Source organism: Oryzias melastigma, linkage group LG16 (genome assembly GCF_002922805.2).
Source record: "Oryzias melastigma strain HK-1 linkage group LG16, ASM292280v2, whole genome shotgun sequence".
NCBI lineage: Eukaryota > Metazoa > Chordata > Actinopteri > Beloniformes > Adrianichthyidae > Oryzias > Oryzias melastigma.
Window position 1 is genome coordinate 24,600,931 of NC_050527.1, and position 18,271 is coordinate 24,619,201.

Genomic DNA, 18,271 nt, shown 5'->3' on the forward strand with positions numbered 1-18,271 from the left:
TGCGGAGAGTCGAGGAGAGGCTGCAGCCTTTCATTCAGAGAGCCCACGGCATCCTGGAGACGGCGGCGGCGGCAGAGTACAACAATGACACAGTAATGCAGCTTCCCTTCATCACAACACACTGAGTCAGCGCTCTGTCGAGGGAACGTTTGTGTTTGCTTGACATTTTTGGGGTTGTTTCAGGAGCGGGAGGACGACCAAAGGACTCTCATACAGATGTGTGAGGGTCTCCGTCTCCTTGGCAACGCCCTGGTTGCCCTCAGTGATCTTCGACTGAACCTCATGAGCCCCGTCCCCCGACACTTGCATGTGGTGCGGCCCTTTTCCCACTACGCCAGCCCGGTCACTCTTCCCAGCGCCGTGCATCACCACGTCCCAGTGCAAGTACGTCAGAGTCTCAGTCTGCAGGTCTGACCCCCCGTCACACTTCCACTGACCCCCTCTGCTCTTCACCCACAGATGAACCTGGGTGCCACAGTGACTGTTGCGGCCAACAGCACTGAGGGACAGGCTCCGCCCACACAACCGGCCGGCCAGGCGGAGCAGGCAGGTCAGGGACAGACCTCCCCCTCACAGACTTCCCCGTCCAATCAGCAGGCGGGACAGGCTGGCCCCCGGGTCATCAGGATCAGCCACCAGGCAGTCCCGGTGGTCATGATGCAGATGAACGCGGACGGTGTGTTGTCCCAAACGCGCTGATTGAGTTTTCATCAAAGCAGTTCTGGGTTTCAGGAGCTTCAGCTGAAGCGTCTCGTCTGGTCAGAAGCAGCCGTGACGCTCAGGAAGTGACTGACATGTTTGTGTTTGACCGCAGGTCCCAGCCCCGGCCCTGCCGCGGGGGGGCAGCAGATCCCGGCACAGCCAGGTGAGGGGCGTCTGCAGCTTCGTTTCTGTCTCTGGATTATGTTCTTCTAACCTTAATGCCCCCCCATTCAGGTGGTCTCCCCCCAGACTTCATGAGGAACCTCATGCAGCAGATCAGTCAGTACGCGGCCGCTGTCGCCACCAGCGCCGCCACCGCTGCTGCCACTGGACAGCCGACACCCCCTCAGCCCACCCCTCCCGGTCAGAGCTCCACTCCCAGCTCCTCGGCGGCTACAACGGGTCCCAACACCCCCACCACCACCCCCACCGCTCCGCCTCCTCCATCCCACGGCAGCCCCCAGCCTCAAGCCAGGGTGGTGTTCACCCGACCGTCTTTTACCACCAACATTACCCCCCCGGCCTTCGGGACCCGCGGAACCACCATCAACGTGAGGGCGGCCATGCCGGGCCAGCAGCAGGGCCAGGTGGGGGCGTGGTCTGTTTTTGACACTTCATGATCCGCCCAGGAAACTGACGGCTTTTCCCTCGCAGGCTTTCAATCCGGTGGCGTTCAACCAGATGATCACCGGGCTGGTGGGGCAGATGCTGCTGCCGGGGCAGATGGGTAATGAGCTCACTCATGACCAGAAGAACTGAAAGACGTTTTTTCTACCTAAAGGGTTAAAGATGAACTTCTGCTTTTTCCAGCTGCTCAAACGGTCACTTCCTCCTCCTCCACATCCACATCCTCCTCTTCCTCTCAGACCTCCTCCTCCTTTTCTTTCTCAACCTCTGGTCCAACGCCTCCGTCTGCAAACGCCCCTCCCACCCAGAACCAGGCGGAGGCCGCCGGCAGCGAGCCCCAGCCGCCAGAGATCCCCCCCGACATCAGCCAGCTCATGAGCTCGCTCTTAGGGGGCGCTGGTGCCGGAGCCCCCTCCATAACCGTGACCACGTCCGGAGTCCCCGCCTTCCTCCAGGGCATGACTGAGTTCATGCAGCAGGTGAGTGTTTGTGCCATGAAAGCAGCACAGAAACATTGAAGATGTTTAGTCCCAGTTGAGATATTCTGTATTTTTTTTGGCTCTCCAGCCGATCTTCCCCACGCCCCCCTCTGCAACCACCGCTGCCCCCGCCGCCGCAGGGGCAAACGCTGCTCCCAACCCGTCTGCTGCCGCCTCTGACTCCATCAACCCGGAGCTGTTCACTGGCATCGTCCGCGGCGTCCTGAGCACGCTGATGGGCTCTCTGGGCCAAACGCAGAACGACTCTGAGAGCATCGCTCAGTTCATGCAGAGGCTGTCGCAGGCCACCAACATCTTCATCAGCCCCGAGGAGCCCACAGGTCCGTTCAGTCAGCCAGTCTTAGCAGTTCACTCTGCACCCGCAGGAGGACTCACCTTTCCTTTCTGTTGTGGATGTCAGGGTTCTTCGGGGAGCTGCTGATGCTGGTGTGTCAGCTCTTCACCATGTCAGATCTGGTCATGCTGCTCCACGGACAGCACCAGCCGCTGAGCCGCATCCAGCCCATGCTGTCGCAGTTCTTCACCGAGAACTACCTCAGTGGCAGAGAGCCCACCGACCAGAACATCACCGTCAGTCCTTCTTTCATACCCTTCATCTCCACAGATCTTTAATCCTTTCATTCATTCTCCTGCTTCTCCCCACAGGCTGCTGCTGACAGTCTGGTGAATGAGCTGGAGGAGTACATCACTGAGAGCTTCGTGAGTCATCCCGTTTTCCTCTTTGATTAGAGCAGTCTTCTTATTCCCACACTTGTGTCTGAAACAAACGTATGGAACTACAGGTTACAACTTTGTAAAAACGACCACTAAAAAAAAATCTCTTTCGATGAATCCTAACTTTCATCACAAATCATTATTAATACAAAGCTTCCCTTTTTTTTAAATATCCAGTACCTCTGATGAAATACGATTTAAATATATAGAGACTCATCCAAATCATTACTAAAATAGCATTTTTTCATGATTGTGAGTGGACTAAACATTCAGCTCCAACTGTTCATCATTAGTTTATCATCCATCCCTGAAACTCACGGACTGTGACACCAGGGGGCACTGCTCTGTCAGCACAAGCAGCCAGAGATTACTTTTCATAACTTTCAGATAAAAGCTTAAGAAGTAATTTGTCTTGTAATTAAAATTCTGACAACTGAAGAACTAATGGCAATTTAAAATCTAAAAATAATAAAATGTTTAAGCTAATTTATGATAATTTTAGCTGAAAAAAGTAAAGTTAAAGATGGAGGATTTTCCATAAACCTGATGTGATCTCCCAGATGAAGACTTGGCTCGTGAAAATAAAAAATGTTTTCTACAGTAAATATTTTTATAAATCATTTACCAAAGTATAAATAAAAAAAGAACTTGTTTAAAAAATTGTTGGCTGTCATATTTTTAGACTCAGAGAAAGTTTTTTGGGAGATTTTATATCCTAAGTTTCACAATGACTTAAGTATTTGTTACTTTTTCTTTTCTTTTTAATGAACAGAAACAAAAAAATGTGTTGGAGAAAAACATTATAATTTTCCAAAATAAACTGAAATGTTATAAGTGCTGAACATTTTGGTGCCAGAATGGTTGAAGTTTGCCGAAAATATAACAAAGTCAGAAGTGGAGCTTTTCGTCATGTTAATATATGAAATACAAAACAAGTTTAACAAAAGATCAAAGACATTTTTTCTGAAAAAGCTTCAGGAAGCAGTTTTCCTGGTTGGTCAGAACAGCAGCTTTCTGTTAACAGAGAGAGTCTTCGGTGGCTGTGCTGGACGGCGTGGACGTCACCCAGACCAACATGTCCTTCTTCAGACATCACCTGACCACCATCGCCACACACATCCTTCAGTGTACAGGTGAGTAGAGCGGCGCCACAGATTAGAAAAGAAATGGATGTGAGAAACCAGTTGGTGGATCTAATGTCCTTTTTCTGCTCTAGATGAGACTTTTGGCCCCACGCTGCTGAGAATGTGCAACCGCGCGCTTTTTGAGTGTCTGGCTCTGAACCTGCACTGCCTGAGAGGAGACCAGAGAGCTCTGACCGCCGTCATCAACCACCGGATTGTGAGTTTCCTTCTGCTTGTTTGGTTCCATGGACCAGTCTGTGTTTTAAAGCAACACCAGTTAGTTTAACCCACATGAACACAAACCCATTTTCCTTAAAAATGAAATTATGTGGAATATATCCCCAGATCAAGTGGACCACATGACATCATGGGTTCTTATGGGTCAAAGTTTAGGAAATGAATGAAATTATATGAAAATTTGATGTCAATGGGGTCCAATCAGAATCACCTTAAAGTCCCATTACAATCATCTTTTGTAAAAACATTCCCGGAGGTCTTTTAATTATGATTATACCATCATTTTCATTAGAGTATGTCTTTAACATGAACAAAAAAACAAATGAAGAAATGCAGATGGTTTTAAACTCAAAAGTTCATATTGTAAGCTTAAAAAAAAAACAAATGTAAAAATATATATTTAAAATTTGAAGAAATACTGAAAGATTGACTTAAAAAGAACCATAAAACAAAAACTGTTAAGAAAGGAAAACAGGTTTTCTTGTGATAGCTGCTTTTTAGCTGATTAAGGAAACTCTAGGACAGCATAATCTTTACTGGACATCAGAGGAGGGATGACACGAGCGGCGCTAAAAACAGATGCTGTTGTGGAGCAAAAACATCACTGTCACCCGACGTCAATCATCTCCAGGTAACCAATAGGCTCAAAGCCCCGCCCCCACATAAAATGAGGTTCAACTCCATAACAAAAAGTCTGAAGCTATGTCTGAATTCCCTCATTCTTCACTATATAGCACTTTTGCCTTTTTGTAGTGCTGTCCGAATCTACAATTTCAAAATGGGGTGGCTAGAAATTTCCCAGAATTCTTTGCAAAAAAAACTGTGTGCATCAACTCTCACTACATTGGCAAATATAGACCACAATGCATTGCGTTTTAACAATTTTTGCTGCCTTTAAATGCAATCATTTAACAGAACAACGTTTTCATTATCAGAACACAGTGGACTCCTAAATAGACGTTGTAAAATGGTTGTATTGATTAGATTCTGACTTTGTGAAATTGATGACGTCATACTTGCTGCTTCAAGAAAAGTGAGTATGGTGTCTGAATTGCTTTTAAAATCCAGGACATTAGGTAGTCCTTCAATGTGTGTTTTAAGGTTTAGGGGGAGAATTCAGACAGAGCCTACAATTCCAGATTTAGTCCCACAGAAATTTCCCACAATTCTTTGCGAAAAACTAGCGCGCATCAATGGTTACTATATGTGAATATAGACTAGAATAAATTGCTTTTAAAATCCAGGGTACTAGATAATCCTGCACTATATTGTTTTTAGTATTTATGGAAGGAATGGCCTAAATTAAAACTCTAAATTTAGAACTGAAAGTCAGTTGTGAGAAATCAAAATAAGAAAGCACAAAACATTAACTTTTACTAATTAACATTATTTTTCATTTGATTTAGGTTTGGTTTTATTTAACTTCTCAGTATTTCCTCAAACTTAAAACATGTATTTTTTTCTTCAAATTTTCAATATTTCTTTTAAGTTTACAGTCTGTATTTTCAAGTTTAAAAGTGTTAAAATTTCTCTTTTTTTCTGTTTTATTCACGTTAACCTCACCCTGATGTGACCCGGTCTGTCGTCTGTGTTTGACGACTCTCCTCTTCGTTCCAGCGGAGGATGTCCACCGACATCAGCCCCAGCCTGGTCAACTGGATGACCAGCATGATGTCCATGAGGCTGCAGGTCATCCTGGAGCACAACCCCATCTCCCAGGAGCAGATCCAGAGCTTCATCGTCCTGCAGGTCACTCCCCCCACCGCATGACTCACAGAGCGGCTTTTCCTCTGACGGGGGCCGCGTGTCGAGTTTCTGCGTAAATAATGCATCCGTTCTTCCTCAGAGAGATCAGTCGACGGCGAGCGGCACGCAGGAGCCTGAAGGAGCGCAGAGCTCAGCGGTGAGTGTCGCCACTCCGTGTTCAGATGGACCGGGACCACCCCCCCTCATGATTCTGCCTCCTCAGATCGGGGACACTCATTCGCCGGCTGCCGCCACCACAGCGGAGGAGGCCATGTCTGTGTCCCACGACATGGCGGCGCGGGAGACCAGGCCGTTGCCTGGAGACCTGGGAGCGTTGGGCGGAGCTGCGCCGTTAGGCGGGGACATGGCGGGGGCGGAGGGAGGCAGCGAGGAGACATCAGGAGAGTCGGAGACGTGGGCTGCTTCTGTTCCTCCTGTAAGAGCTCCATCCTGAACTCTTTAGTGACTTTCCTGAAGTTGGTTCTTCTCTCCAGAGAAGGGGGGGTTGTTGTTCCTGTTGCCTGGGTAACCCTCAGTAACAGCGGACTGTTTTGGCATCAGAGGGGCAGTAGAGGGCAGTGTTGCTCCACATACGTGGAACTTGTGATCAGACGTTTGTGACACAAAAACCCAAAAACGTGATGAGTTTCTGCTCTGAAGAACCTTATTTAGGAGATGCTGGACTCAACTCTGAACTCTGCTGGGCTGCGTTGCAGGAGTGGGTGCCCATCATCAGGTGTGACATGATGACGCAGAGGAAGATGAAGGCTCAGCCTCCGCTGTCTGACGCCTACCTGAACGGCATGCCAGCCAAGCGCCGGAAGGTAACCACACCTCCAGCTCTTTTATTCTCTAGATTTCACTGGATTTTTGCTTTTATCCAAAGCAGGGTGGTCACAGATCCATAAAGTCTGAAAAAATCTAATATGGTGAGGCTAAAATAAAGCCCATCATCAATTCTAGAGAATGGGTCTTGGATTTTATTTTGGTTACTTCTTGTTACCAAAAATACTATATGTGGCATTTTTCTTATGAAAGAGAACAATTGTAGTTATCATTTTGAGTATTTCTCCTTTTAAATCTGTCAATCAAACTGTCTTGGACAGACTCTGTTTGAATGAATGATCTTCTTTCCATCAACAGCTCTGCTGCACATGCACTAAACCCTCATCTGTTCCTAGTGTCTAGTTCAGGTTCTGGAGAAGAGAAGATGGTATCTTCACATTGACTGCAGTCAAATGAGCCGCCGTTCACATTTCTGTGGTCAAATCAGCATCACTGGATTTTTGGTGTGAGTTTCATCCAATACTTACGGTAGCAGGACTGAGAACGCTGGAAAATCTCCACCAGACTCCACGGAGCTTCTTGATGTGACCACGGAAATGTGAACGGCGGCTCATTTGACCGCAGTTGGAAAGGATTGTAAATCAATGAAAGAGCATTTTGATGTTAGCTTTGATTATTTTATCAAGAACTCTGAGAAACCAATGATTGAATGTATTGATCACAGTCAATAAACATTGGAGAATTAGCTAAAAGAGTCTTTGGTGAACTGGAAGGAGAAAGAATCAGGATTTTGGAGGAAGTTCTGTCCATGAAGATCTTCACTTCCTCGTCCCAGCTGACATCCGGATCAGAACCATACGGCTGGACATTACCCAGATTGATGGATGTTTTATGTAGCAGCGGTGAAGATTTACACTTGTAAGACACAGAGCTATCAGAATCAGATGGGGGAGGATTGGGGGCAGGGCTCCTATGTCAGCTCCAAAAGCCACGCCCCCTCAGAGGAGATTTTGGAAACGGAGGCTTCAGATCAAAATACAAAATTTCTTTTTAGGACATTTAGGTTGTGGGATTTTAGTTTAAAACCTCATAATTGTAATTATTTTTTTGTTTTTATTTATTTTTTTTATTCTGGATCATGCCATTGGAATTGCATGTGAAAAACTGGAAACAGCCTGTGGTTTCTTTTTTTTTTAAACATGTGTTCTTAAATTAGATTTCAGGTGTTCTTAATAATGCTGAAATGTAACTTCTGTAAATCTGTGAACACTCTTTAGCAAGCTTTGTCTCCTGGTTGTTGGAGGTCTCAGTCACATGTTTGTGTTTGCAGACAGGGCAGGGCAGCGGCAGCCTCCTTTCCCTCTCTGACGCGGTGAACCAGGCCGCCAGGACCGCCGGCGTACGACCCATCACCTCCACCGAGCAGCTGCAGGGAGATCTAGACTCCCAGGAGGTGAAGGAGGCGTATTCAGAGCAGGTAACCATGGAGACGCCCTCAGCTCTTTAACTCCCTGAGAGAAGCAGAACTAGACCTGCTGAACAAAAACATGAGAAGACGGCTGTGAGTTTGATGATTTCTGCTCCTTAGAAACACGTTTGCTCTTCTGTGTCCAACAGACTCGTCAGTTTTAGGTGTTTGTGAGGAAAATGGTTCCAAAAAAATAACTTTAGCCGAGTTTGTTGTTGTTGTTTTGGGGGTTTGACATCCGAAGTCATCAGGGAGAAGCTGAGTTACGGTGTCGGATCCTAACTCCGTCTCTTTGTGGTCTTTCAGGTCAAATCGGACATCAAGAAGCGGGTGAGGGAAGACCCGGACTTCAACTCCCAGCAGTTCCCCAACGCGCACAGAGCGTTCTCCTCAGACTCGTAGTGTCATCCAGTAAAGAGCTTCTCTGCTTCACCTTCATCACCTTTGGATCTTCTTATGACTGGCACTAGCTTCAGCCTCAGACCCCGCCCCCTCAGACCCCAGCTGCTCTGGAAGGTTTCCCTCACCTCTGGGTTTTTCAGCCGACGGTGAACCGGATCACTTCAAAGACGTTTAAACAGAAACTGGACCAGAACCCTCCCCGGTTCTCTGTCGGTCCAAAAACCCAAGTGTCGGGTTTTTAGGCTGTGAAGCTCCACATGAACCAGTTCATCCCAGTCTCGGAGGACAGTCCTGCTGTGCGGACGATGAAGATGAGTCCAATGAGGTGAACTCGTTACCCAGAATCCCACTGAACCCATTTCAACACATTAGAACCATAAATCCACATGAAGGGAAATGATTCCACTTTGAAACCCCACAGAGAGGGGAGGAGTCTCTGCATCAGCAAGAACAGAGGCTCCTCCCCCTCGCTGATGTTTTTATTTGATTCTGTGTTTGCTTTAGTCCTGCGTCTCCTTCCTCTGCTGTTTGGAGCATGAATGTACAGTAAGCCCAATAAAACCTGAACCCAAACACAGCGACCTGCTGGAGAATTTTTAAAACTCGACGGGAGAATGTTCAGAACGGAAACGTCGATGCAGCAAAACTAAGATGATGCCCAGGTCAGATCATGTGACAAATTCCGTTCAAAATAGACAAACTTCAAAACCAGCATTTTTTCTAAGTAGCCACCATGATGCTCCATAAGTTATGAGGCAATTAGATTAACTTTTTAATTACAAAGGGGTTAAATTTTGTAGAAAGTTCAAGATGGTAGTCTCATTCTAAGGTCAAAGGTCAACAATTGTGGTTGCAGAATTCACATTGTTTATATGGTCATTTGATCATTAGTTTTTTCTCAAATTGTGCAAAAATGTAAAATTCACCAAATTTTTACACTTTCCCACAAAATGGCTTCAAAACCGTAGCTGTCATTGCCGTCTCATAATCATTTCAAAAACCTTTTTGAATATTCCTGCTGTGTTTCAATGTATTTTATTAGTGGATTCTGAAAAATAAATTGGCCCCAGTCATTATTTGAAGGTTTTCCCCACTGTGATGTCATCATGTAAAAATCTACTTTTTACCAGGTACTAGTTGGGTACAAATTTGAGTTTCAGAGGATGTGGTGCGGGAACATTTGTTTTTATTCACACTAACATGCAGTGAGAAACGAGAATTGCAAAAACGACAGTCCAGGACGGCTGTGGAAAAAAAATTTGTAGCTTTAGTTAAATACTGTTTCAATCAGGACATAAACAAAAGGAAGAATAAAAGACTAATTTATATAACTTCATCTGATTTGGAGCTTAGAGGAACACTTTTTTTAGCCAAAGATAATTTTTCTTTAGGTTCATTGGTTTTTAGACATTGCCTTAAACACATTTATTTTTTTAAATGTAAAACATTTTTACTTTGAAGTTTTTGTCAGAAATTTCATGGAAATGGTCAATACTATATAGGATTCACCAAAATTAACCAGATGTGAAAAGTAAAATTACGCAGCCAATAAATACATTTGAGTTTTTAAATAAGTCTAAACAGAGTATGAACTTTAAGTCTAATCTTCACTATAAATGTAAATTATCTCCGTACGTAGAGGCTGCTTTGTGTTGACGTGTTTTCTGCGGGCGTGAACCAGCAGGAGCAGACTTCAGCAGATCTGTTGGCATCCAGACTTCCTGCAGAACAGGTTTTCCCGCCTCTGGATTGCACTTCCTGTCTGACATCCTGTTCACGGGGAGGAATGTGTGCCCGTCATGTGAGGGCACGCTGATCCCGGGAGGAAGTTTCCACGACTCGCAGCGGTTTGGCACCTTTCCCCTTCAGGGACAACAGCAGCTCTAACTTTGAAGGTCAAACACACGAGGGTCTGGGGCTGAAGTTCATCCGTCTGACATGAGCTGTTTGCTTAAGGAGTGTTGGAGTGAAAGCAGCAGATCCTCGCCCTGAATGAGTCACTCGGTCATAAGATCTGATCCACCTGAAGGCCGGATCTGTAGAGTTCCATTTGAACTTCGACACAAATCATACTTTCTACTGGAAACGCCAGTTTAAGACGTTTGCAGACAGTTAAATTATTCTAAACAATAATTAGATTTCTGTTTTGGACGGACATCTGAACCTGAAGGATTTTTGAAACTGACAGAAGCTGAAGCAGCTCCAGAGTGACTTTGTGGATTCACAAAGTTTTATTTGTTTGTGTTTTTGCATGTGTGTTTCTAGGAAAATAAAATGTATGATGAAGATGAAGCATTCTTCAGAGCTTGTAGTTCAACTTAAAGTTAAAAATAATGAGCAGTGTTTGACACAAACTATTTTAATAAGCTTATAGGTGGATAACATTCATAATTTTGGTTAAATAAAGAAAGTGCAGGTCTGGTGGGTCTTCATGGTTACAGAAACGCTCCTGGGTTGGACCGAGGATCCTTCAGGTTCCTGTATCTGTGCGTGAGCCAGACTCCGAGGATCTGAAAGAAACCAGCAGAAACTCGTCCTCTGAAAGCAGAAGAAACCCTGAAAAGCGGATGTTGTCGCGGCGACCACTGACCTCCGTGAAGCTGAAGAAGAGGCCGACGCCGCCCACAAAGTGAAGCACGTCCCCGGCGTACATCTGCAGGATGCTGGCGCAGGGGGAGCAGGAGGAGGGGGTGGAGAAGCATTGCTGCAATGGAGGAGAGGGATTTTAGAGAGAAGGAACCGACAGTAGAGCGGCTGATGGAAGAAAATCCACTCACAGCAGAGCAGGTTTGGTTGAGGTCGACGGAGGAGAAGCCGCAGCAGTTCAGCGTCTTCTCCACGTCCTTCTGTGTGGACTCAGATTTGTTCCATCCAACCTCCAGCAGCTTGTTCTGCAGCAGAAACCACAGTGTTTTTGTTCAAAAAAGCTTATTTAATCCTCAGAAATGAGCTTTCATTAGCAGAAGCGGGGCGTTCACAGGGTTCATACCAGGTTCCTGAGAAACCTGACCTGTTAGCAGGTGCACACCTTCATGTTTTATGATGTTTTCTTCTCTCCACAGACTCATGAGAGATCCTAAAGAAGGATTTCCAACAGAAATCTGGAGGTAAACCAAGATTTTCTAACCCCGATTCTATGAACCAAATACTTTCAGAGAAAAGTGCCGTCATTGGGTTCTTTATTGTGAACATTAGGAATCGAGTCTTCACTCCAGACCATTGACTATATATTAAAAAAAAGAACTGGACTGAGTGACCCCTTCCACCCTCGTGTTTCAAACAGGAAGTACCTGCTGGCTCCAGGGAGTCAAAAATCCTATCATTTAATTCAGTTTTATGAATATAGCCCAATATCACAAAAATTATTTCATCTGGCTTCACATAAAAAAATAAACAGCTAGTATCAGTCAAACCTGTTCTTGCTAATCGTACTTTTTTTTCATTATTTTTTTTTTTATTCAAGTTATGAACTGATCAATCAGATGCCTCAATAAAAGCATGTGGTGCGTGCTGGCCCCCACCAGATTCTCCTGAGCTGCTTTCAGTGAAAGGGTTGTTGACTTCGAACAAGCTTACTATGATTGGTGATGGCCGTTGCCATAGCAACGCGAGTAGGACCAATATTGCTTACCCACTTCTAAACATCACAGAAAAATAGCATTTTCAACGGGTGATATCACACTTGCTCAGTCCAGTTCTCTGATACAGTCAATATCAGCAATAGGTTTTATGAACAATAACATTAATCTATGAAACATAAGACATCTTCAGAAATTTTCATTCTGGATTCAGTTTTGTCTAAAATATTACATTTTTCATTCATTTAACTTTAAAACTTAAATTCACGCTCCAACTTTATTTTTTTCTGTTGTAAAATTTCTCGCAGTGGTCTTTTAATTACGATTATGCCAATTTTTAGCCAAAATGTAAAACTCCTCTGGGGTTTTTAAACATGTTTCTGCAGCGCAGCAGGAGCCACAAGCTCCCTGCTCCACTCAGCAACAGGGAGGGGCTCACCAACGGTCCCGCCTACAACTCAGAGGTGGATTTCTAATGAACTCCTGCCGCTCTGCAGAAACTATGTCCAAGAAAATGAAAGTTTTTTTATTTTGACTAAAACGTTTAAAGTTGTCCTTGATGGTTTAGTTTCAATAAATATTGATGTACATCTTCCAAAACCAAAGAACTCACCTGCTGTTCAGTGTTGAGAGCCAGACACGCACAGGAGATGGAAAACTGCAACACGAACACCATGAAGAGGATGACCATGTACTGGAACAGGCTGAGGAACTGTAACGCTCTGAAACCACAAGCTCCACCAGCACACACACTTCAGAGAAGGATACGAAGAAGAGCAGCACCTGGTGGTGCTTCAGGGCGCCGCACAGACCCACGAAGGCCACGACCAGGAGGAAGACCCCCACTCCGATGACCCCCGCCACCACACTGATGCTGGACACCAGGCCGAACCATTTCCCCCAAGCGGCTACACCGATCAGGAGCAGGCTCACCATCTGAGGGGAAACGAGGAGATATGAGAGATGCATCTGAGCGCAGACACGATGAAATGAGATCCAAATTCACAGGCAGAGACTCAAACCGAAGAGAGATTCTTCAACGTTTCAGTTTGGAAGCATGAAGTTACGTTCAGATCGCCCTCGGAAACACGCGTTCGAGCAAACACTTTCAATGAAAAGTCTATGAAAACGAGTTCAGAACTGTCAGAAAGCTACGCTAGTTTCTACGACGAGTCTCATTAAACGCACAGCCATTGAACATGAGTTTAAAGATAAACCAGTTGAACACTGACCAATCAGGGACTCAGATTTGGTAGTGATGTAGGCAAGGCAAGTTTATTTGTATAGCATATTTCATGTACAGAGACAATTCAAAGTGCTTTACATAAAACATTAAAAGAAGCAATCAAAAGAAATAGTAAAAATGTCATTCATCATCATTCAAATCATTAAAATAAAATTAAAAGAAAGTAAAAAGATTTTAATTTAAAACAAGCATAGATAGGTTGGTTTCACTTGTACCTCACGGAGTCCAAACTCTTTGAAAACGGTTCACGAAAGAGACATCAGTCATTCCGATGTGTGCCCGGCTGGGTTTCTGACGTCAAGTCTGTCATATACGGTGGTGGACACGGCTCACATAAATACAAAAGCCACAACACAACGAAAAAGAAAACCTAACGACAAAAGCCACAACAAGACAACATAAGTCGACAACACAACGACAAAAACCGAAGCATGACAGCAAAAGCCGAAACAAAACAACGAAAACCACAACACAATGTAAAAAAAAGAAGCACAACGACAAAAGCTGAACCATGACAACAAAAGCCACAATGCAACGAAAAATGCCAAAGCACACAAAAAAAGCCACAACACAACGGAAATGATTCAGAATGGAAATGAATAGTTATTCATTTCCGATGTGAACCATTTCTGTCGTGAATCATTTCCGTTGTGTTGTGGCTTTTGTTGTTGATTTGTGGCTTTCATTGTTGTGCTTCAGCTTTTGTCGTTGTGTTGTGGTATTTGTCGTTGTGTCTTTTGCATTTATGTGAGCCGTGTCAGTCACCGTTTTCACATATGTGAAAAAAAAAAGTTTGGAACAAAATGAATCAAATTTACAACACTTTGATATTTTGCTCCAACCCTCTTCCAACTGTTAGTGGTGGACATAAGCCAGTAGAAAGAGAAGAAGAAGCCCCTCCCTGCTTGTCTATTGTGAACACCACAGGCTAAATGTGCGTTAAAGAATGTGTGTTCTTGAACATCCATTTCACATGCCCGGTGTGTCCATAGCTTAACACACAATTTTCTGCAGCTTGGACTGCAGAAATCTACAGCTTCAGACGTCATCCACACATGACGTAAACCTGGAGCAGTAGAGGAAACTCAGGAGCAGGAGATCCACCTAAATGAACCCAAACGTGTCTAGGAGATCGTTCAACAGTTGGAAAGAGACTTGGAGAAAAATCAGATACTAAAACTGATGATGAAACGCAGAGAAATAGAAATATTTACCCTGAAAATCATGTTAGTGTAATACATGAAGAACATTCTTGGATTTTGGACCTCATGAAGGTTCTTCAGGTATCTTAGATTTTATATCTCCAAGTCCGAACAGCTGAAAATATTCATAAAAAATGGATTCTGACATCATTTTTTTTTCAGTCGAGAGCATCAAGATGAAGCTGAAGTTTATGTCAAGATAAATTCCATGAGCGTAACTCATGACGCTCTCGTGTGCAGAACCATCCATGCTCCATGGTTTTAGTGTTTGAGACTATTAAAAGCTGGAGAGTCCAGTTCTTCTTCTGATTGGATGGTGTCGGTTTGAGCAGTGACAAGGAGAGCCATGACCTCCATCCTGGAGACGCCGTCAGTCAAACCCTGAGCAGGAAGCTCAAACTCTCACCAGCAGCTGTTTGCACACAACCTGAAGAGTCTCCAAGCCATCCTCGGGGAGGAGCCAGCGCCCCCCTGTGGAGGATCAACGCTCTCCAGTATCATATGGTGACGTCATTCCTCACGTTCTCGCCTTTTCTCTGTTTTTTCTGACGCTGAAAGGAACTGGATCTCCAGCTGGTTGTCACACCTGACTCTGACCTTTGACCCTATGGAAGATCCGGGCTCAGTTTGAGGTTATGGTTCACATCCGCGTGTTCACAGGCCAAGTCCACCTCCCAGACCTCAGTGAGGATGAGGAGAAAAGTATCTCCAAGACCTTTAAAGGTTCATTAAGCTTCACTTTGATTATAATTCTTAAAAAGTTACAAAGCTGTTAGATTTCTAAACTTCATCGGGACATTTCCAAACCGGTTTTTGCGTCACTTTTCTTTGATCTTTTACTTCCTCTTGTTTTTAGCTCAAAACGGAAACAACTTCTTGAAGAAATTCAGCTTCAAACCAGCAGCAGCTGATAAACAAACGAGCTGTCTTTATTTTAATGATTGACCGATGATCTCAGACACCTGCTGCACCTGCGCGAGGCCGCCGGCGGCGCGTGTCCAGCTGCTGCGGAGCGCCAAACTCACCACATAGAGGATGTTGAGCGCAGAGAGCGCGTTCTTGGTGCAAACGAAACCCCCGCAAACCATCGCTGCGCTGCGGGAAAACCACCACCGACGTTCAGACTGCCGCTCCTCCGCGGATCGAGCTGCTTCTTCAGGCTGTCGGCGCAGGGCGGGCCTCCTTCAACCTGCGGCTCCGCAGCTGGACTCCCGCCCGCAGCGCTTCCTGCAGGCGCTGCGCGCTGATTGGTCGGATCAGCTGTCACTCACAGCTCACCTGTTTGCTGATCATCAAAGATACATAACAATTTTGAAATTAGTAATAAAATAAAGTAGTTGTTTATTTTTTTAAATATTTCAGTTTAAAAAGTAAAGTGATTAGCTCAGTTATAGAACTGTGAGGGAGGAGGAGTTTATTCTTTTGTATTACATTTTATCAACTTTTTGCAGGACTGGATGAAAAAACTGCTGTTTGTTGACACGATTGTAAAAAAAAAAATCTTTTAAACAATGTTTAGTTTCATTATTGTATGTAGTGTACCTTCCTACTCTTTTTTACTCAGTTTTTCCTCACCAAATCCTTTTTTTAAACAATTGAAGGAGAATAAATTGTTTCCTCTCTTGTAGGATCACTGGGGTTGCTAGAGCCTATCCCAGCTGCTTCGGGGTGAATTCAGGTCAAACCCTGAGCCAGTCCATCACAGGGCCAAACAGACGCATATTCACTCTAAGGAACAGTTTGAAGTCACAAATTGATTTACAGAACATGGTTTTGAAAACTGGTGTGCCTAAAAAAACTGATGCTGACTCTGTAAAAAAGCTGGGATTTGAACCGAGAACCTTGATCCTGTGAGCTGACAGTGCTAACCCTTACACCACCAGGATGCCCTAAATCTGTTTTAAATCAAACTATGATGTAAATTGTGTAAATAAATGAACTGTGTTCACTTTTACTATAACTATTACTTTTAGAATTTTCATTTATAACTTGTTTTTTATTAAATTGTCATGAAATAAAGAAAAAGCTGTTACATTTAGGATCTCTGTGATGCAGTTCCCTCTGTAGAAATGTTATTTCTATATTTTCATTGTTTATCTAAAGAAAAAAAAACAAAAGAGAAGCTAACACTTAAATATGCGATCAATAAAGGATTTCATGTCAAAGATGTTTTGCTCATTTTAAATTTCTGAAAGGAGAAAGAGGGACACCTGGTGGCAGAAGGAAGCTACTGCAGCTGCAAGTTGCAAACAATATTATTGTAAAACGTTATATAAAAGATATATGTTTATGAATGATTTGCAGTTAAACACAATATGTTTTGTTTTGTTTACTTTATTTTTCAGCAAACTAGTATTACATACAATGGAGGTCATGTCAAGGAAAGTTGTTGTTCCGTCATTTGAAGTTTAAAAAAAATGTTCAAAACCAACAAAATAACAAAAGTGATGGTTTTAAATGTTATATCTCTCTGCTTACTGTACTACATATTGTATTTGTAGTCATGTCTAATGACAATTGTTTGATTTGTTCTTGAAACATTACTTATGTATGAACTAATGGATGAAAAATATGGATTTCTAATGAAAAGATTCTTAAGATATAAGCTGCTGTTTCTGCAAAATGAAGATGTTTTAATAAAAATCCATCCATCTTCTTGACCGCTTTGTCCCTTTCGGGGTTGCGGGGGTGCCGGAGCCTAACCCGGCTACTGATGGGCGAAGGCGGGGTTCACCCTGGACAAGTTGCCAGTCTGTCGCAGGGCCTCAATCACACACACATTCACTCTCACATCCACACCTAAATTGACAATTTAGAGTCACCAATTAACCTATGTTAATGTTTTTGGACGGTGGGGGGAAGCCAGAGTCCCCGGTGAAAACCCACGCATGCACGGGGAGAACATGCAAACTCCACACAGAAAGGTCCCAGCTGGGAGTTGAACCGGGGCCTTCTCGCTGTGAGGCCAGAGCGCTAACCACTGCACCACCGTGCAGCCCCGTTTTAATAAAAATAATAAAGGAATTAAAAAAGCAAACTGTAAAAGTCTGTTGTCAGGAATCAGCCACATCCTCCTCCAACCACCAGAGGGATCCCTCTCTCCAGCAGACTTATTACCATGAAAAAACACACATAGTCCATAATTTTTAGCATGTAAAAACACACATACATTAGTCCATGATTTATTACCATGAAAAAAAACATACATTATTCCATGATTTTTAGCATGTAAGAACACACATACATTAGTCCATGATTTTTTAGCGTGAAAAAACACACATACATTAGTCCAGGATTTATTTAGCATGTAAAAACACACATACATTAGTCCATGATTTATTTAGCATGTAAAAAAACACATACATTAGTCCAGGATTTATTTAGCAATAAAAAAACACACATACATTAGTCCATGATTTTTTAGCGTGAAAAAACACACATACATTAGTCCATGATTTTTAGCATGTAAAAACACACATACATTAGTCCATGATTTTTTAGCATGTAAAAACACACATACATTAGTCCATGATTTTTTAGCATGTAAAAACACACATACATTAGTCCATTATTTTTAGCATGTAAAAACACACATACATTAGTCCATGGTTTATTACCATGTAAAAACACACATACATTAGTCCATGATTTTTTAGCGTGAAAAAACACACATACATTAGTCCATGATTTTTAGCATGTAAAAAACACACATACATTAGTCCATGATTTATTACCATGAAAAAAACACACATACATTAGTCCATTATTTATTTAGCATGTAAAAACACACATACATTAGTCCATGATTTATTACCATGAAAAAACACACATACATTAGTCCATTATTTATTTAGCATTTAAAAACACACATACTTTAGTCAATGATTTTCTAGCATGTAAAAACACACATACTTTAGTCCAGGATTTATTTAGCATGTG

The 18,271-nt window shown here is 43.5% G+C and overlaps 2 protein-coding genes across 3 annotated transcripts in view; one reads left to right on the top strand and one right to left on the bottom strand.

Moving 5' to 3' along the window:
* Positions 1–8,887, top strand: part of bag6 (BCL2 associated athanogene 6) — a 12,585-nt gene extending 3,698 nt beyond the window's left edge. Inside the window, 18 exon segments of the mRNA XM_024258500.1 lie at positions 1–92; positions 184–384; positions 460–676; positions 815–865; positions 937–1,289; positions 1,357–1,429; positions 1,513–1,808; positions 1,897–2,149; positions 2,230–2,399; positions 2,475–2,528; positions 3,568–3,676; positions 3,760–3,884; positions 5,522–5,653; positions 5,751–5,807; positions 5,874–6,086; positions 6,367–6,474; positions 7,767–7,913; positions 8,211–8,887. Of these exon segments, the coding sequence (XP_024114268.1) occupies positions 1–92; positions 184–384; positions 460–676; positions 815–865; positions 937–1,289; positions 1,357–1,429; positions 1,513–1,808; positions 1,897–2,149; positions 2,230–2,399; positions 2,475–2,528; positions 3,568–3,676; positions 3,760–3,884; positions 5,522–5,653; positions 5,751–5,807; positions 5,874–6,086; positions 6,367–6,474; positions 7,767–7,913; positions 8,211–8,306 (2,747 nt within the window). The 3' untranslated portion in view covers positions 8,307–8,887.
* A 1,762-nt stretch (positions 8,888–10,649) lies between these two features.
* tspan13a (tetraspanin 13a) lies at positions 10,650–15,624 on the bottom strand. Of its 2 annotated transcripts, none has more exons than XM_024258494.2 (6): positions 15,358–15,624; positions 12,653–12,820; positions 12,498–12,578; positions 11,084–11,197; positions 10,897–11,010; positions 10,650–10,816 (listed from the first exon to the last, which is right to left on the bottom strand). In XM_024258494.2, the coding sequence occupies exons 1-6, from the start codon at positions 15,418–15,420 to the stop codon at positions 10,742–10,744; spliced, it is 615 nt and encodes a 204-aa protein (XP_024114262.1). In that variant the 5' UTR covers positions 15,421–15,624; the 3' UTR covers positions 10,650–10,741. The 2 variants fall into 2 exon arrangements, with proteins under 2 accessions (XP_024114262.1, XP_024114263.1); XM_024258495.2 differs by lacking the exon at positions 15,358–15,624 and adding an exon at positions 12,907–13,002.
* Between the last annotated feature and the right edge of the window lie 2,647 nt (positions 15,625–18,271).